The sequence below is a fragment of the Sminthopsis crassicaudata genome, chromosome 2 (genome assembly GCF_048593235.1).
Source record: "Sminthopsis crassicaudata isolate SCR6 chromosome 2, ASM4859323v1, whole genome shotgun sequence".
Lineage (NCBI taxonomy): Eukaryota > Metazoa > Chordata > Mammalia > Dasyuromorphia > Dasyuridae > Sminthopsis > Sminthopsis crassicaudata.
Genome location: NC_133618.1, coordinates 542968256 through 542982253, shown reverse-complemented (window position 1 = coordinate 542982253; position 13998 = coordinate 542968256). Strand labels below are relative to the sequence as shown.

At 36.5% G+C, this 13998-nt stretch overlaps 1 protein-coding gene across 8 annotated transcripts in view; it reads right to left on the bottom strand.

Annotated features, from left to right (window-relative positions):
• Positions 1–13998, bottom strand: part of CA12 (carbonic anhydrase 12) — a 108366-nt gene that overhangs the window by 74754 nt on the left and 19614 nt on the right. For 3 of the 8 annotated variants that reach the window (XM_074294884.1, XM_074294885.1, XM_074294887.1), the window contains exon 1: positions 3038–3268. The exons of 1 other annotated variant lie outside the window; for it this stretch is intronic. In XM_074294884.1, the coding sequence (XP_074150985.1) occupies positions 3038–3125 (88 nt within the window). In that variant the 5' untranslated portion in view covers positions 3126–3268. Of the gene's footprint in view, positions 1–3026; positions 3302–13998 lie in introns of those variants that run through there. 4 more of the 8 variants (XM_074294888.1, XM_074294891.1, XM_074294892.1 and 1 more) reach the window with 3 other exon arrangements.

Sequence of the window (13998 nt, the reverse complement as noted above, 5' to 3'; positions counted from 1 at the left end):
TGTCTAAAAACATCTCAGTGAGAGCTCTTACCTCATCTCATGTCAGGGATAGAAGTCAGCTTATTAACTGAGATAAACTGGGAACTGGCTACTGGAAGAGAGCAGCATAATAAACCTATGCCACCTTCTCCGTTTCCTCCACAACCACTTCTCCTAAAATCCATCCATACACCTTTTCAATCAAGTGAGGGTAAAGAAAGCTTCATGAAGAAGGTAACATTTGAACTATTCCCTCAGCCCTCTTGAGTTGTCTTCTCTCTGAGTCTTGGGATTCTCAGGCTCTTGGGGTGTGTGGGGTGGGGAAGGGGGTGAGTAGGGTGTGGTGGGAGAAGAATAACTGTCAGTTCCTGGATAGATTTGGGAGTGGGTGGGGTACAGAAAAGGAAGCACAGTCAGCCTAATGAAAAATCAAAGTTAATATGGAGTGAGTCAGCAGGGTTTAGGTTTGCCTACTTTTACAGATACCAATCAATGCCATATCCAGCTAATTAGCTTTCTGAGGTGATATACCAGTCCCAGAATTGACACACACCTGTACTGATGAAATAGACTGTTAAGGTCCTTATTGAAAGAACCTTAAAAGGGATGCTGCTCCTCCTCCCTGAAAATAAGATGTGGAAGAATACACCTGGATTGTCAGGCAAACTCATGCCTAAGGACAGGGCAGACGCTCCACAAAACAGGTGAGGTAAATTTCTCATCCCAGTATCAAGCTAGCTTCTTCAGACTAGTAGGGCCTTCTGTGTAGGAGATTTTTTTTCCATCCTAAAGGTCATCTGAGTGATTTAGGAAGGCTTGAGTAATTCAACCTTGAATGCCTGTTTGAACCTGCAAACTCAATACAGACTGGGCAGGGAAAATGTCCTGGGTGTGTTTTGAGAAAAAAAAACAAAAAACAAAAAAAAAAAAAACCTGATTTGTAAAGATCCAGGTCACAGGGTTTAGAGCATTTGGAGCTCCTTGTACCCACTGTAGGAACTTTCTCGATGTAACTCTATGCTGAGGCAGAGCAGCCCAGCTGCAAACTCAATTCCTCACATTGAAACACAGTACAAACTGGTTTTGGCTAGACAAGATTTGGCTCTGCAGAATTCATTAAAAAATTGCCCCAGCCATATAAAGCCATAATATAAGGCTTTCTTTGCCCAGGACTTCACATTTCACCTTTTATTCACTGCTTTCTCACTCATACCATCCCCCATGCATTTTTCTTTGACATTCACCAATTCTAGCAGCTGGAGGAATCAGAAACTGTGAAGTCTAGTTAGAGAACAAACCATAGTTTATACTAACCTCCATTTCCCCACCTCCATCCCCACGGTCTAGTCTTATACCACAGGTGGGATTGGTATTTGGGAGAGAGGAGGGAAAGCCGGTGTATTGGAACTTATTCCCTGAAGCTTTAAAAGAGCTGAGAAGTCTAGGGGAGAGAGATGCAACTATATAAAAATATGTTTCGTGAATGGAAATGAGTATCAAAGTCAGCTAACGAGTGTGAGATGAAGAGCTCTTTCCCTTGGGCTTCTTTCTCCCCTCCCCCAGATCCCCATTCATTCAAAGTCTTTGGAAAGTGTTTTTTGTTGCCGAAAGGAGCAATGGAAGGTAACTGCCCCTCTAGGAGTAAAGGTCCTTCTTTCAAGGGTGTTGGGAGAATAAAAAGAACTGATGAATAGCTAGTTGTGTCTATTGTCCTGGGTGGGTTAGAGAAGGAGTGGGGGAAGTCCCTAAACTGAATATAGATCTAGTTTACTACTGTTTTCTTGAGGCAGGAGGGAAAGGGTTAACAAGATTCCAACGCTCATAGTACATTTAAACTTCTGCCACTTTTCATTTAAACTTCTTTATTATTTCTTTTCTTCCTTGCCGTTTCTTTCTTACCGTAAGATAATATGAAGCATTCAATGCCTTAATTTCATTAAGGGCAATCTCAGAGTTACTATGGATCGGAGAGAAAGGAGGCACGTAAGCTTTCTGGTAAGGAATTGAAGTGATTTTTAGCTCCCCTGCCAAGCCAGCAAAACATCCCGCATGTCTTAGCCGGGAGCAGGCGTAAATCCTCTGGATTTGTAGCTCCCACAAATGACCCGGGTTTACGGTCTCAGAGCATACCCCACACTGGGTATGAACCATCATGAATTATCCATGAAATACCCATGAATTATCCATGAGCTATCCATAAGTGTCAGTCTTCTCCTCCAGAAAGGCACTAACCCCAGGCATTTAAGAGAACCCCCACCTCCCACCCCACCTTGCACACTCTCCAGCAGGCAAAGTTTGGTATTTTTTCTCTTCTTCCAAAAATAGCTTAAAACTTGTGCCATCGCCGCCGCTAACACCCCTCCTCTCCACCCCCACTCCCCACCCCACCCCCCATAATGTGGCAGTTCAGCAAAATGAACTGAGCCATACCTGGAGCTCACGACTTAAGCTTCAGGTCTTAACTTTTAAATCTCACAGCACCGATTCAACTCAGGAGAAGATAATGATTGAGGCTAATATACATCATCTCTCAATCTTTAAATGAAGTCTGTGGCTTGAAAATCCTTCCCCTAAGGGAATGAATCTCGTCCCAGAGATCTCCCAAACCAATATGCAGTTTTCCTGCTTCTGGTATTCAGAACATCATAAAACATTAGTCAATTCTTTATTGTCTGCAGGTGGATCGTGAATAACCTATTTTAAGTCTCATAGCAATTTCTCCCTACTGGTCAGCACATTCCCAAGTTACTTTTTTGTTCACTGTACAATCCAGGGAATGATTACTAACTCTAACATTACAGATGATAAAAATATAATTAGTAAATTTGCTTTCTGCCTTGACCATCCCAAGCATACATTCTAAGGAAAACTAAAAATAACAATTATTTGCTGTTCTAGGTTATACATTACTATTCTCCACCCCCATTAGGTGAGACTAAGAGCTCACTGGACTATTTAATATGACCTCCAGTAATTTATCTAGTCAGTGATTCTATGCACAAGACCTAAGAGCTCAGGAAGGTTAATAAAGACAAAAAAAAAAAGGCAGAAACTTTACCATTAAGTGGTGCTGGTACAGAGGTTTGCACCTTTAAGAAAAGGATAAGCACGGTGGCACCAGCTGCACTAAAACTCTGGGCTGGCATGATCGGGAAAGCTGTCTCCGGGGAGGTAGTTCACAGGATTTTCCTTTTTTCTCACTCAGTGAAGAGCCTCTCCTGGCACAAGCGGAGGAAGAGATACCACGTGCTCCCAGCTGGAGCACTGTGGCGAGCAGGATTGATCTTCAGGCTCTCAGCTCTCTTAGGGCTGTTTTTATATAAGCGCTCCTGGAAGACTCAGCCCCAAACAAATGATGTCATTATGCAGGGGGAAAGTCCTGCCTCCCGGAGTCCCAGTCTTTAGGAAAGTTATAGTCCTTATAAATACCCTCCATCTTTCCTAAGTGATCCATCATAGTGCAGAACAGGAGAAAGGAGCCCAATGGAGAATGGGGATGGCCATTGTCCCCGATAATGTCGCTTTCGCCTGCTTCTGTCTGGATCTAGTGACCTCTGAGTCACAGCTGTATGTGTAGACAGATACATTAAGGACCTCTTTTTCGCCCCTGTGGCATTATTGAAAAACGACACTCTTATGTGGGTGAAGCTGCTATGTTCTCATGGAAAAATATAGCTTGGGAGCAGCTAGATGGCACAGTGGCCAGAGTATCCTTGACCCCGGAGTCAGGAGGACCTGAGTTCAAATCCGACCTCAGACACTTAACACTTCCTGGCTATGTGACCCTAGGCAAGTCACTTAACCCCAATTACCTCATTAACATACACAATATATATTACATATTTACATATATATAGTTTGGCCATCCATGTTGATTATATTATGACATACACACATATGTTTGGCTTTTTAAACTTCATGACAGGTGGCATAGCGGGTAGACTGGATCTGGAGTTAAATCAATTCAGTTCAAGCACTGACTGTGTGCAAGGCACTGTGCTGAAAGTCCAGAATACCTGAATTCAAATCTTGTCCCAGATCCTTACCAGCTATCTGGACTCTGAGCAAATCACTTAAACTCTGCCTCAGTTTCCTCATCTGTAAAATGAAGATAGTAAGAGAACCTACCTTCCAAGAGTGTGATGAAGATTAAATGAAATAATTATAAAGCATTTACTACAGGGCCTGGCACATAGTACCATTATATAATTGTTTTTACCTATCATTTTTAGCTATGTGAAATCTGGACAAGCCATTTAACTTGTCAGCCTCAGTTTCTTCATCTGTAAAATGGGGTTAATAATAACACTCCAGTGACACTGGACTGTTGTTATTCCTCACTTAAGACACTATATCCTGTCTTGATTCATTTTTAGTGACTGTCATTCATGCTGGGAATTCCTTCCTTCCTCATCTCTGCCTAGTAACTTCCCTGTTTTAAGCTGCAGCTAAAATCCAACCATCCAACCTTCTACAAGAAGGCTTTTGTGATCCCATCTAATGCTAGTGCTCCCTCTGATATTATCTCCATTTTATCCTGTATGTATCTTGTTTGCATGTCCTTGTTTCCATGCTGTCATTGAGGACTTGTCTTATAAGTTCCTTCCAGGCAAGTTTTTGCCTTTCTTTGTAACCCCTGTATTTAGCCAGTGCTTGGCATGTGGAGAGTAAGCTCTTAAAAAAAAGTTTGTTAACTGATTAATCTTTCCCAGGTTTTTGTAAGGATAAAATAAGATTTCTAAGGTGTTTTGTAAACCCTAAAGTACTATAAATATACTATATGCTAATAAAGTACTAATACTATGCAAAGTGCTATATAAAAGCTAATAAAATATTGTTTGTAAGATAGCAGAAAATGTATTTGTTGGATAGTGACTGTTTGAATTAGGATTTCTGATAAAAAAAAAAAAAAGAAAGAAAGAAGCAAGTTTTAATCCTGCATCAGACACTTATTAGCTATGTGACCTTGAGCACATTAACCTCTCTCAGCCTCAGTTTCCTCATTTGTAAAAAGGAGATAATAGTATCAACTATCTCATAAAGTTCTTGCAATAATCAAGAGGTAACACACGTAAAGAGCTTTTTTGGGGGGAGGGGCTGAGGCAATTGGGGTTAAGTGACTTGCCTAGGGTCACACAGCTAGGAAGTGTTAGGCATCTAAGATCAGATTTGAATTCAGATCCTCCTGACTTCAGGGTGGTGCTCTATCTAGTGAGCCACCTAGCTGCCTTTTGTGAGCTATTTTAATAACAATAATAAATATGGTGATTTGATTTGCCCAGAATCATACAGTTGGAGGCAAAAATGATTCCTATTTCAGTACTCTTTTCACTAAACCATGCTAAATATTAAATGTAATCAGTCCTGCAACAACAATTCAAATGAGCACTAGAAGAGAAAAGATAGGAAGGAAGTAGTGGTTGTGAGGGTAATTTAGTATATTCATAACATTAGATTGTGATTATTGTCACAAAGAAAGTTGTAGAATTAGATGGATCTACTTTTCAGTACTGAATCATTCAATAAATTCATAGCAATAAAGAGGGGATTGAGAATCTAAACTGAGTTCAATTGCCATTAATGCTTTGAGGACATTTTTTTCATTCTTAGGAAATCAAAAAACTGAAGAGATCAGAAGTGAGTAAAATGATTAAACTTCAAAAGAACATTTTTCAAACTGAATGTCAGGGGACTAAAAAAACACATAACATAAAAGCTAAACAGCTTAAATTCTCAATTGAATAACCAGAGAATAAATTGATAAGGACCTTTCCTGCAGAGAGTTAAAATATTTGGCATTGGTTTGAAAGGAATTGCCACTATCTTTTGGGATGTGCTATGATGCATTGCCCTCTTGGATTACATTGGTAAATGTACAAATATAGGGCAAATATAGACCCTGACTCTGCAATCTGACATACAGTCAATAAACATTTGCTGAGCACTGTGCCAAGACATTGTACTGACCTCTGAGGATACAAATTAAAGTAAAAGACAACCGGCTTTCAAAGAGCTAATAATCTAATGGGGGAGATAATATGTAGACAACTACAATCAGATAAGTTATAGATAGAATAAGTAGGACTCCCATATGATTTTTAGAATTGAAAAGCAAGTTAGGAATCATTTACTACAAGTCCTTTATTTTATCCATGAAGGAAATGAAGCCCTGAAAAATGTAGTAACTTGCCAAAGATCACAGAGGTAGCAAGAAAGAAAGCTAGGACTTGCATTTAGATCTTTTGCTTCCAAATTCCATTCAAACTATGCTGTAACTGATCCCCAAATAGCATATCCAGACTGGAGAAGCAGTCAAGAAAACCCCTCTAAGTTTACAACACCCCTCCCCAGTAAAGACCCAGATGAGGATGGTGTACCAAAGCAAACAATCTAACTAGCAAGCACCTGCCAAGACCTACGTTTAAGTTTCATTTTTTTTTCCCAAGGTGTCAGGGCTTTGAGACTGACAATTTGCACTAAAATCTAATCTACTTTCATTTCCCAGTTCTGGCTCATGTAGCCCCTCACAATAGATTAATCCCTGTCATTTCAAGAGTAAGGGTTAATTTGGAGTGGATTTGCTCCCCACCCTCCTCAAAGATAAAAATTATTCTTCTGGATGTCAGTCTACTTCAAGTACTACTATATTCCAAGGTCAATAACTCTTCAAGTGGCTATTTTCTAGTTACACTCCTTTGGATCGGAGAACTGCTATTTTTTAGTTACTTTGATCATTTGGCTATATAGCAAACCATGGACTTCATTACAATGATGTAATTCTCTGCCAGAAAATTGCCTGTGTGTTTATCTCATCAAGCTGAATTAGGGTACAAAGGGATATTTAAACCTTATTCAATAAATAGCACACCTGCCAAAATGACACATGGTAAACTACAAAAACCTCACGTACTTTAAATATAGTTTTCAAGGAACCAAATGAGAAAATAACCAGAGTTCCTTATTTTAATAATGCCCTCCTTTGATCAAAAAGAAAAATCAGGTGGAAAATGTTCAGTAGGTATTTCTAATGAAAGGGGGAGTGGCAAAGGGAGGCTCACTATGCCTCCTCATCAATCATTTCCTGTCTCCTTCCAGTCTTGGTAACAGTTACTTTTGTTTGTTATCTATGTTGACTTGATGTTCAGCATTTGTATCTTTGAATTATAAACTGAATAAGTATCCTTTTTAAACTGCTACATTGCACAGAATATCACTGAAAGGTAGAACTAGCATCAAGAAAATTCTGGGTTTTAGTCCTAGCCTTATCTTTAACTTAATCTGTGACAGGCAAGTCACTTAACCTCTCAATGCCTTAATTTATTCATCTCCTGATAGGGTATAACCAATATTTCTCCTAAATGCTTCACTGGGTTATCATGGTTATAAAATTATTCTACAAGTATTTAAATTCCTACTATGTGTTGACAATCTCAGTGTCATCCTCAATTCCTCCCTCTCTCTCTTTGTACCATCCCCTAATCACCTTTTACCTGTACTATTGCATTGCATCCCATTGATTTTATTGCCTCAAGTCTCACCCTATTTCAGGCCATCTTCCATTCATCTGCCTAACTGATCTTACTAACATGTAGAACCTGACATGTCATCCATGCACTCAGCAAATACCAGAAGCTCCTTTAACTTCAAGGATCAAATATTAAATTTCTCTGTCATTTAAAGGATATTAGAGCCTGATCTCTTCTTACCTTTCTGATCTTCTTGCATTTTGTATCTCTCTATCCGCACTGTGATTAAGCTAATTTGACCTACTTGCTGTTCCTCACATAAGGATCAATATTCCATTTCTCCAGGATGTGCCGTATCCAAGCACATTCTCTCCACACTCTCTCCCTCCTCAGTCTTTTGGCCTTTTCTGGCTTCTTTTAAGATTCACCTCAAATGGCACACAGTAAATAAATAGCTTTTGATCATCTTCAGGAAGCTCCCCACAACCCTAGCCCCTTCTTTTCCATTAAAGGTAAATTCTTCCACACTATCTTTCTAGCCTTTTTTTTTTTTTTTTTTTTTTTTCTGAAGCAATTAGAGTTAGGTGACTTTCCTAGGGTCACATAGCCAGGAAGCATTAGTATCTGAGGCCAAATTTGAACTCAGGTCCAATTTTCTGATTTCTGAGGATGGAGCCAAGGTGTCAGAATAGAAAAACTACTTAGCTGAGCTCTCCCAACATTCCTCTCCAAATAATTTTTTAAAAAATGCTTCACATGAAATTCTGGAATGGCAGAGCTAACAAAAGGTCAGGATGAGACATTCTTCCAGCCTAACAGATTGAAGATTGGAAAGATTGGAAATAACAAATGTGACACCAGTGGAGGCTGACCCAGTACATGAAATGCCACTGGTAGACTAGGGGGTGATGACAGAAGTAGGAGCAACTTCAGAAGCTCACCAGACAGAGTAAGGGAGCCTGGTAATTGGTCAGAAAGAAATTACAGGGGACCCCTGTGTTAGCACTAGACATAGGATCAGAGACTACTTGGTAACTCCATTGCCTACAACAACTACTGGGCCATAATTCAAGGAAGAGGAGGAGCACTTTCAATCAAGGAGAAAGTAGAAAAACTCTGAGGTGCAGTATCAATTTTAGTTATAAAGAAATCAGGGACTTTGAGGAACAGTATATTCCTGTCCCAAGGCACCAGGAGCTCTTCTTGAGAAAAGAACAGTAGAGAAATGACTACCTCTTGCCAGATCACTTCACCTAAGAAACTCTGAAAATCTCCAAATTCCCAGAACTAGCTCTGAAAACAGCAGTGTAAAAAAGTCTGAAGCTTGAGACAGTACCTCTTCTCTATATCAGGAACAGAGCTCATCTTTAATACAAAGTTCAAAATCAAGAAATAGGGCCAAAAATGAGCAAACAACAACAACAACAACAAAAGAACCTGACCATAAAAATCTACTATGGTGACAGAGAAGCTCAAGATACAAACTCAGAAGGAGAAAGTGAAGTCAAAACAACTACCTTGGTTCAAAGAGGGGAAATATATATATATATATTTACATATATATATATATATATATATATGTGTGTGTGTGTGTATGTATATGGGGGGAATGGACTTGGGGGAGGAAAAAAGAGAAGAGGAGAGGAGAAAGGGAAAGGGAGAAAGAGGAGGAGAGGGAGAAGGAGAGGGAGAGAGGGAGGAAGGGAGCTGAAAGAGGAGAAAGAAGGAGGAGGAGGAAATAGGATGGAGAGAAATGAACAGGTAGTAAACATAACTGAATGTGAATAGGATGAACTCACCCATAAAACAGAAGCAGATAGCAAAATGGATTAGATACTAGAATCCAACAATATTCTGTTTACAAGAAACACACAAGAAATAGAGATACACACACAGAATTAAAATAAGGGGCAGGAGCTAATTGATTATATTTTAGCTGAAGTGAAAAAGGTACAGATAGCTATCATGATCTCCAACAAAGCAAAAGCAAAAATAGACTTAATTAAAAGGATAAACCCAGAGATATTTTGCTAAAAGGAACCATAGGTAATGAGGTAATATCAAGACCACACAAATATGCACCAAATGGCATAGTATTTAAATTCTTAAATAAAAAGTTAAATGAATTATAAAAAGAAATACTAAACCTATACCAGGGGAACCTCAACTTTTTCCTCTGAGAGCTAGATAAGTCTATTCATTTTATGAGTAAACAAGAAAGAAGTCAAAGAGCTGAATAGAATCTTAGAAAAGTTAGTTATGATAGGCCTCTGGGGGAAACTGAATGAGTATAGAAAGGAGTTTACTACTTTATTAGCTGCACATGGTACTTTCACAAAAAAATTGATCATGTATCAGCATATAAAAACTTCATAACCAAATGTAGAAAAATCATAAACATTAAATTTACTCCTTTTAGATTATAATGCAATAAAAAGTACATTTAATAAAGAGCTGAGGAAGCATAAATCAAAAATTAATTGGAAACTAAAGAATCCTAAAGAATGAGTCAAAGAATAAATCAGAGAATCAATAATTCCAATAAAGGAAATAAAAACAATGAGACAACATTCCAAAATTTATTGGAGGCAGGCAAAGCAGTACATAGGGGAAATTTTATATCTCTAAATGTGTACATCAATAAAAGAAAGAACAGATCAATAAATTGGTCATATAATTACAAAAACTAAAAAAAAAAAAAGAACAAATTTTAAATCCTCAATTAAATGTCACATTTGAAATTATGAAAAAAATCAAAGTAAAAATTAATGAAATTAAAAATTTAAAAATCATTAAAATATTAAAGGTAGGAGCTGTTTTTATGGGGGGAAATCATTTTAAATAGATAAAGCATTAGTTAATTTGACTTTTTAAAAAAGAAAGGAGAAAATCAAATTACTTGTATCAAAAATGAAAAGGGTGAATGTAAAAGCTAAGCAATTATTTTACCCAATTATATGCCAATAAGAATGACAATCTAAATGAAATGGATGAATATTTACAAAAATATAAACTGCCCAAATTAATAGAAGAGGAAATAAAATATTTAAATAATCCCATCATGGATGGGGAGGAAATGGAATAAAGTATAAATGAGCACCCTAAGGAAAAAAATAGGAGCAGATGGATTTACAAGTGAATTCTACTAAACATTTAAGGAACAATTAATCCTAATACTTTGTAAACTATTTGAAAAATAAATAAAGAAGTCCTGATAAATTCCTTCTAATGACACAAATATGGTTTTGATACCTAAATCAGAGAGCGTAAAAATCTCCTTAATGGAGATTGATGCAAAAAAATTAAATAAAATACTTGCAAAGAGATTATAATACTATATCACAAAAATTATGCACTGATTAGGTGGAATTTAAAATAGGAATGCAATATTCATTTTGTAAGATTTTGTGTTCCAAATTTTTCTTACCTTTCCCTCCCCAAGATATCAAGCAATCAGATATAGATTAAATACATGCAATCCTTTAAAACACATTTCCATAAAGAGTTTACATCACTTCAGTAATTATCATATTGTGTAGATCTTTAATACTAGATGTTCCAGTTTTAGTACTTATATTTTTCATGGACTATAAATTGTTTGATGGCAGGCACTTTTATTTGTTGTTTCAATTATTTTTATAATATATATTTGTATGCTATATATTTATGTGCATATTGCATATATGTGTATTCATATGTACATATATATGTGTCTATATCAAATATACACACTGAATTTTCTTACATGTGTTCTTTTTTCCCTGTTTAGCTTCTCCAAGAAGAAAGGACTGTTTCTTTCTTTCTTTCTTTTTCTTTTTTTTGAAATGGTATTGTGACTAGCACACTGCCTTCTATAGCATAGACACTTAATACATTTCTTAATGTTGTCATTGTATTATAACTAGCAGAAAACCTCAGAAGGCAAAGGGCTGGCACAACAAAAACAACCGTCTTTATTGGGTGTGGAATAATTTCTTTTGCTTACAAGTTTCCCAACAGACCAATCATGACATTTTTTATTGGCCATAGGCCAATGCTGGCTAAAATCCAACTTCCTCTTAAACTCTGAGAAAGGTCTATGATAGATCTAGTATCCTACAAATCAAGTATAACAGCTAAGTTTGGTATTAATTTTGGCAAAGGCCAACAAATTTAAAGGGACCTTACTGGAAACAGTTGTGTTTTATGATCTGATCAGGTATTATAGGAAATACAAAAGAAATTCTAGCACAATAAACTTATCGATAGTGGTTTTTTAAAAGACTATATATCATGCCCAAAATAAATGTTTTGATCTTTCCTTGCAGTGGTATGTTTTAATCCTGTGGCCATTTAAAGCTTTTGGTGTGGATAAGGTAGTACTCAGATTTGATACTCAGTAATTATGATTTTGCTACTTTACAGAATACTCTGTAGATGATAGACATAATGATAAAATGACATTAAAGTTTTTAAAATAGAATTATGGTCTAATCAATAGAAAATCACAATTCTAGAAATTTAGGCTGAGATTTTTTGAAGTCTCTCACTTGAAATGAGAGCTTCTTCACTTAACTGAATCCCAGTGAATGATTGTAATTGTAATGAGTATACCAGTTATTTTTTTAAATCTTTACAAAAACCATAATGCTATTTAGTGCCATTTAATGCTTCTTAAATACTTAAATACTTAAACTTCTTAGGGAAAGCAGAGGATTTTAAAAGTAGAAAAGGTAGAAACTATGAGATATAAAATTCTGCATTTTTCTCATTTCAAGGAAGAAATGTAAACTCCTTTAAAATTTCTTCACAACCCAGTTCTAACCTGCCCTTTTTGCCTTATTACTCCCTTCATACATTCTCCAGGCCAGTAAATCTGGGCTTCTTACTATTTCTCATACAAATCGTTTAATAATTTTCTGTCTCTGAACCTTTAAATTAACCATCACTCATTCCTAGAACTCACTCCTACATCATTCCCACACTTTAGAATTCTCATTTTCTTTGAGACTCACTGTAAGCACCAGTGAGTGCTTTATGAGAAGCCTTTCCTGACTCTCCTATTTGTAGGTTCCCCCTTTTCTAAATATCATCATTGTTTAGATCAATATATCTACATATTATTTAGATATAATATATAAACTCCTTAAGTGCAGAATCCACTTTCATCTTTGTATCTCTAGTGCCTAACATATAGTACTTAATAAATTATTGTTTGGTTGATAAATTCTAAAAAAAACAAACCAAGTTGAGCAAAATATTTGCATCTAAGTCTTATTTCCATATTATGTAAAGCAAGGTGATATGAATAGATAGATAATCTCTAATCCTTTCTAGCTCCAAAATTTATTCTGTGATTTTGTAGATTCAGCTTAGTCTTTAGAAAAGATTTTAGGAAGCCAAGAAAATGAATGTTAGTAAAGGTTTATAGATAATCTTCCCTAAAAAGTAGAAAAACACATTTATATTATATCTTGTTATTATTATATAAATATATTATATTTATCTTGTGTGTTTATACATATACATGTATGTTTACACATGCATAAATATAGACATATATGTATTGGTTTTGCATGATTTTTTTTTCCATTAGAATGTGAACTTCTTGAGGGCAGGGAACACCATATTTTTGCCTTTCTTGGTATCCTAAGTGCTTAGCACAGTGCTTGACACATTTGATAGTCTTTGAAAGATCTGTAATTTCATTGGTATAAAATATTTTCTTCACAGATACAGATCACACCTCCCTCACTGTGGCCTTAAAATCATTTCACTTGGTTGTTAGCTTTCTGTTTTTTAACTCTTTCAAACTTAACCAGACTTTTTCTTGGGCAATGCATTTCAAGTCCATGACTAGGATCCTACTCAAAGTATTCCCATCATTTGGATGCCTACCAGTTTGTCCTCTGTTGGAATAGAACCTGAACAATTAATCAGTCAGCATTTATTATGCAGCTATTGTGTGTCAAGTACCGTGCTAGGTGATAGGGGATAAAAAGACTAAAAGGAAATAGTTCTTGTCCTCAAGTTTATATTCTACAGGGGGAATTATCCTGTGCCTATTTAAGCATATACAAAATATCAAACACATAGAAAACCGATATAAGAGTTCCTGTGGGGAAGGGGTGGTACAAGGAGCAATAACATCACAGGGAATAAGAAAAGATTTCATGCAGAAGGTGTCTCTTGAAAGAAATCAGAGATTCCAAGAAGCAGAGGTGTGGGGAAGAAAGGCATTTCAGGCATAGGAGTCAGCTAGTACAAAGGCATGAAAATGGTAGTGAAATGTCATGTGTGAAGAATAGTAGGAAGCCAGTTTGGCTGGAGTATTAAAGTGCATTGAAGGGACTAAAATATAATAAGACTGTTTCCTTTAATGTAATATTGAAATAGAAAGATAGTATTTAAGATTTAGATAAATATAACAATCAAGATTCTAAATGATGGCTAGAATATTTGATGACTCAATTGTTATAGCAAGAACAACTAGATGTACATGAGAATAAATGAAAGTGAAGTGGACCTTTTGTGGGCTAGGGGTCTTGCCAGGTCAAATGAAATAACTGGGATT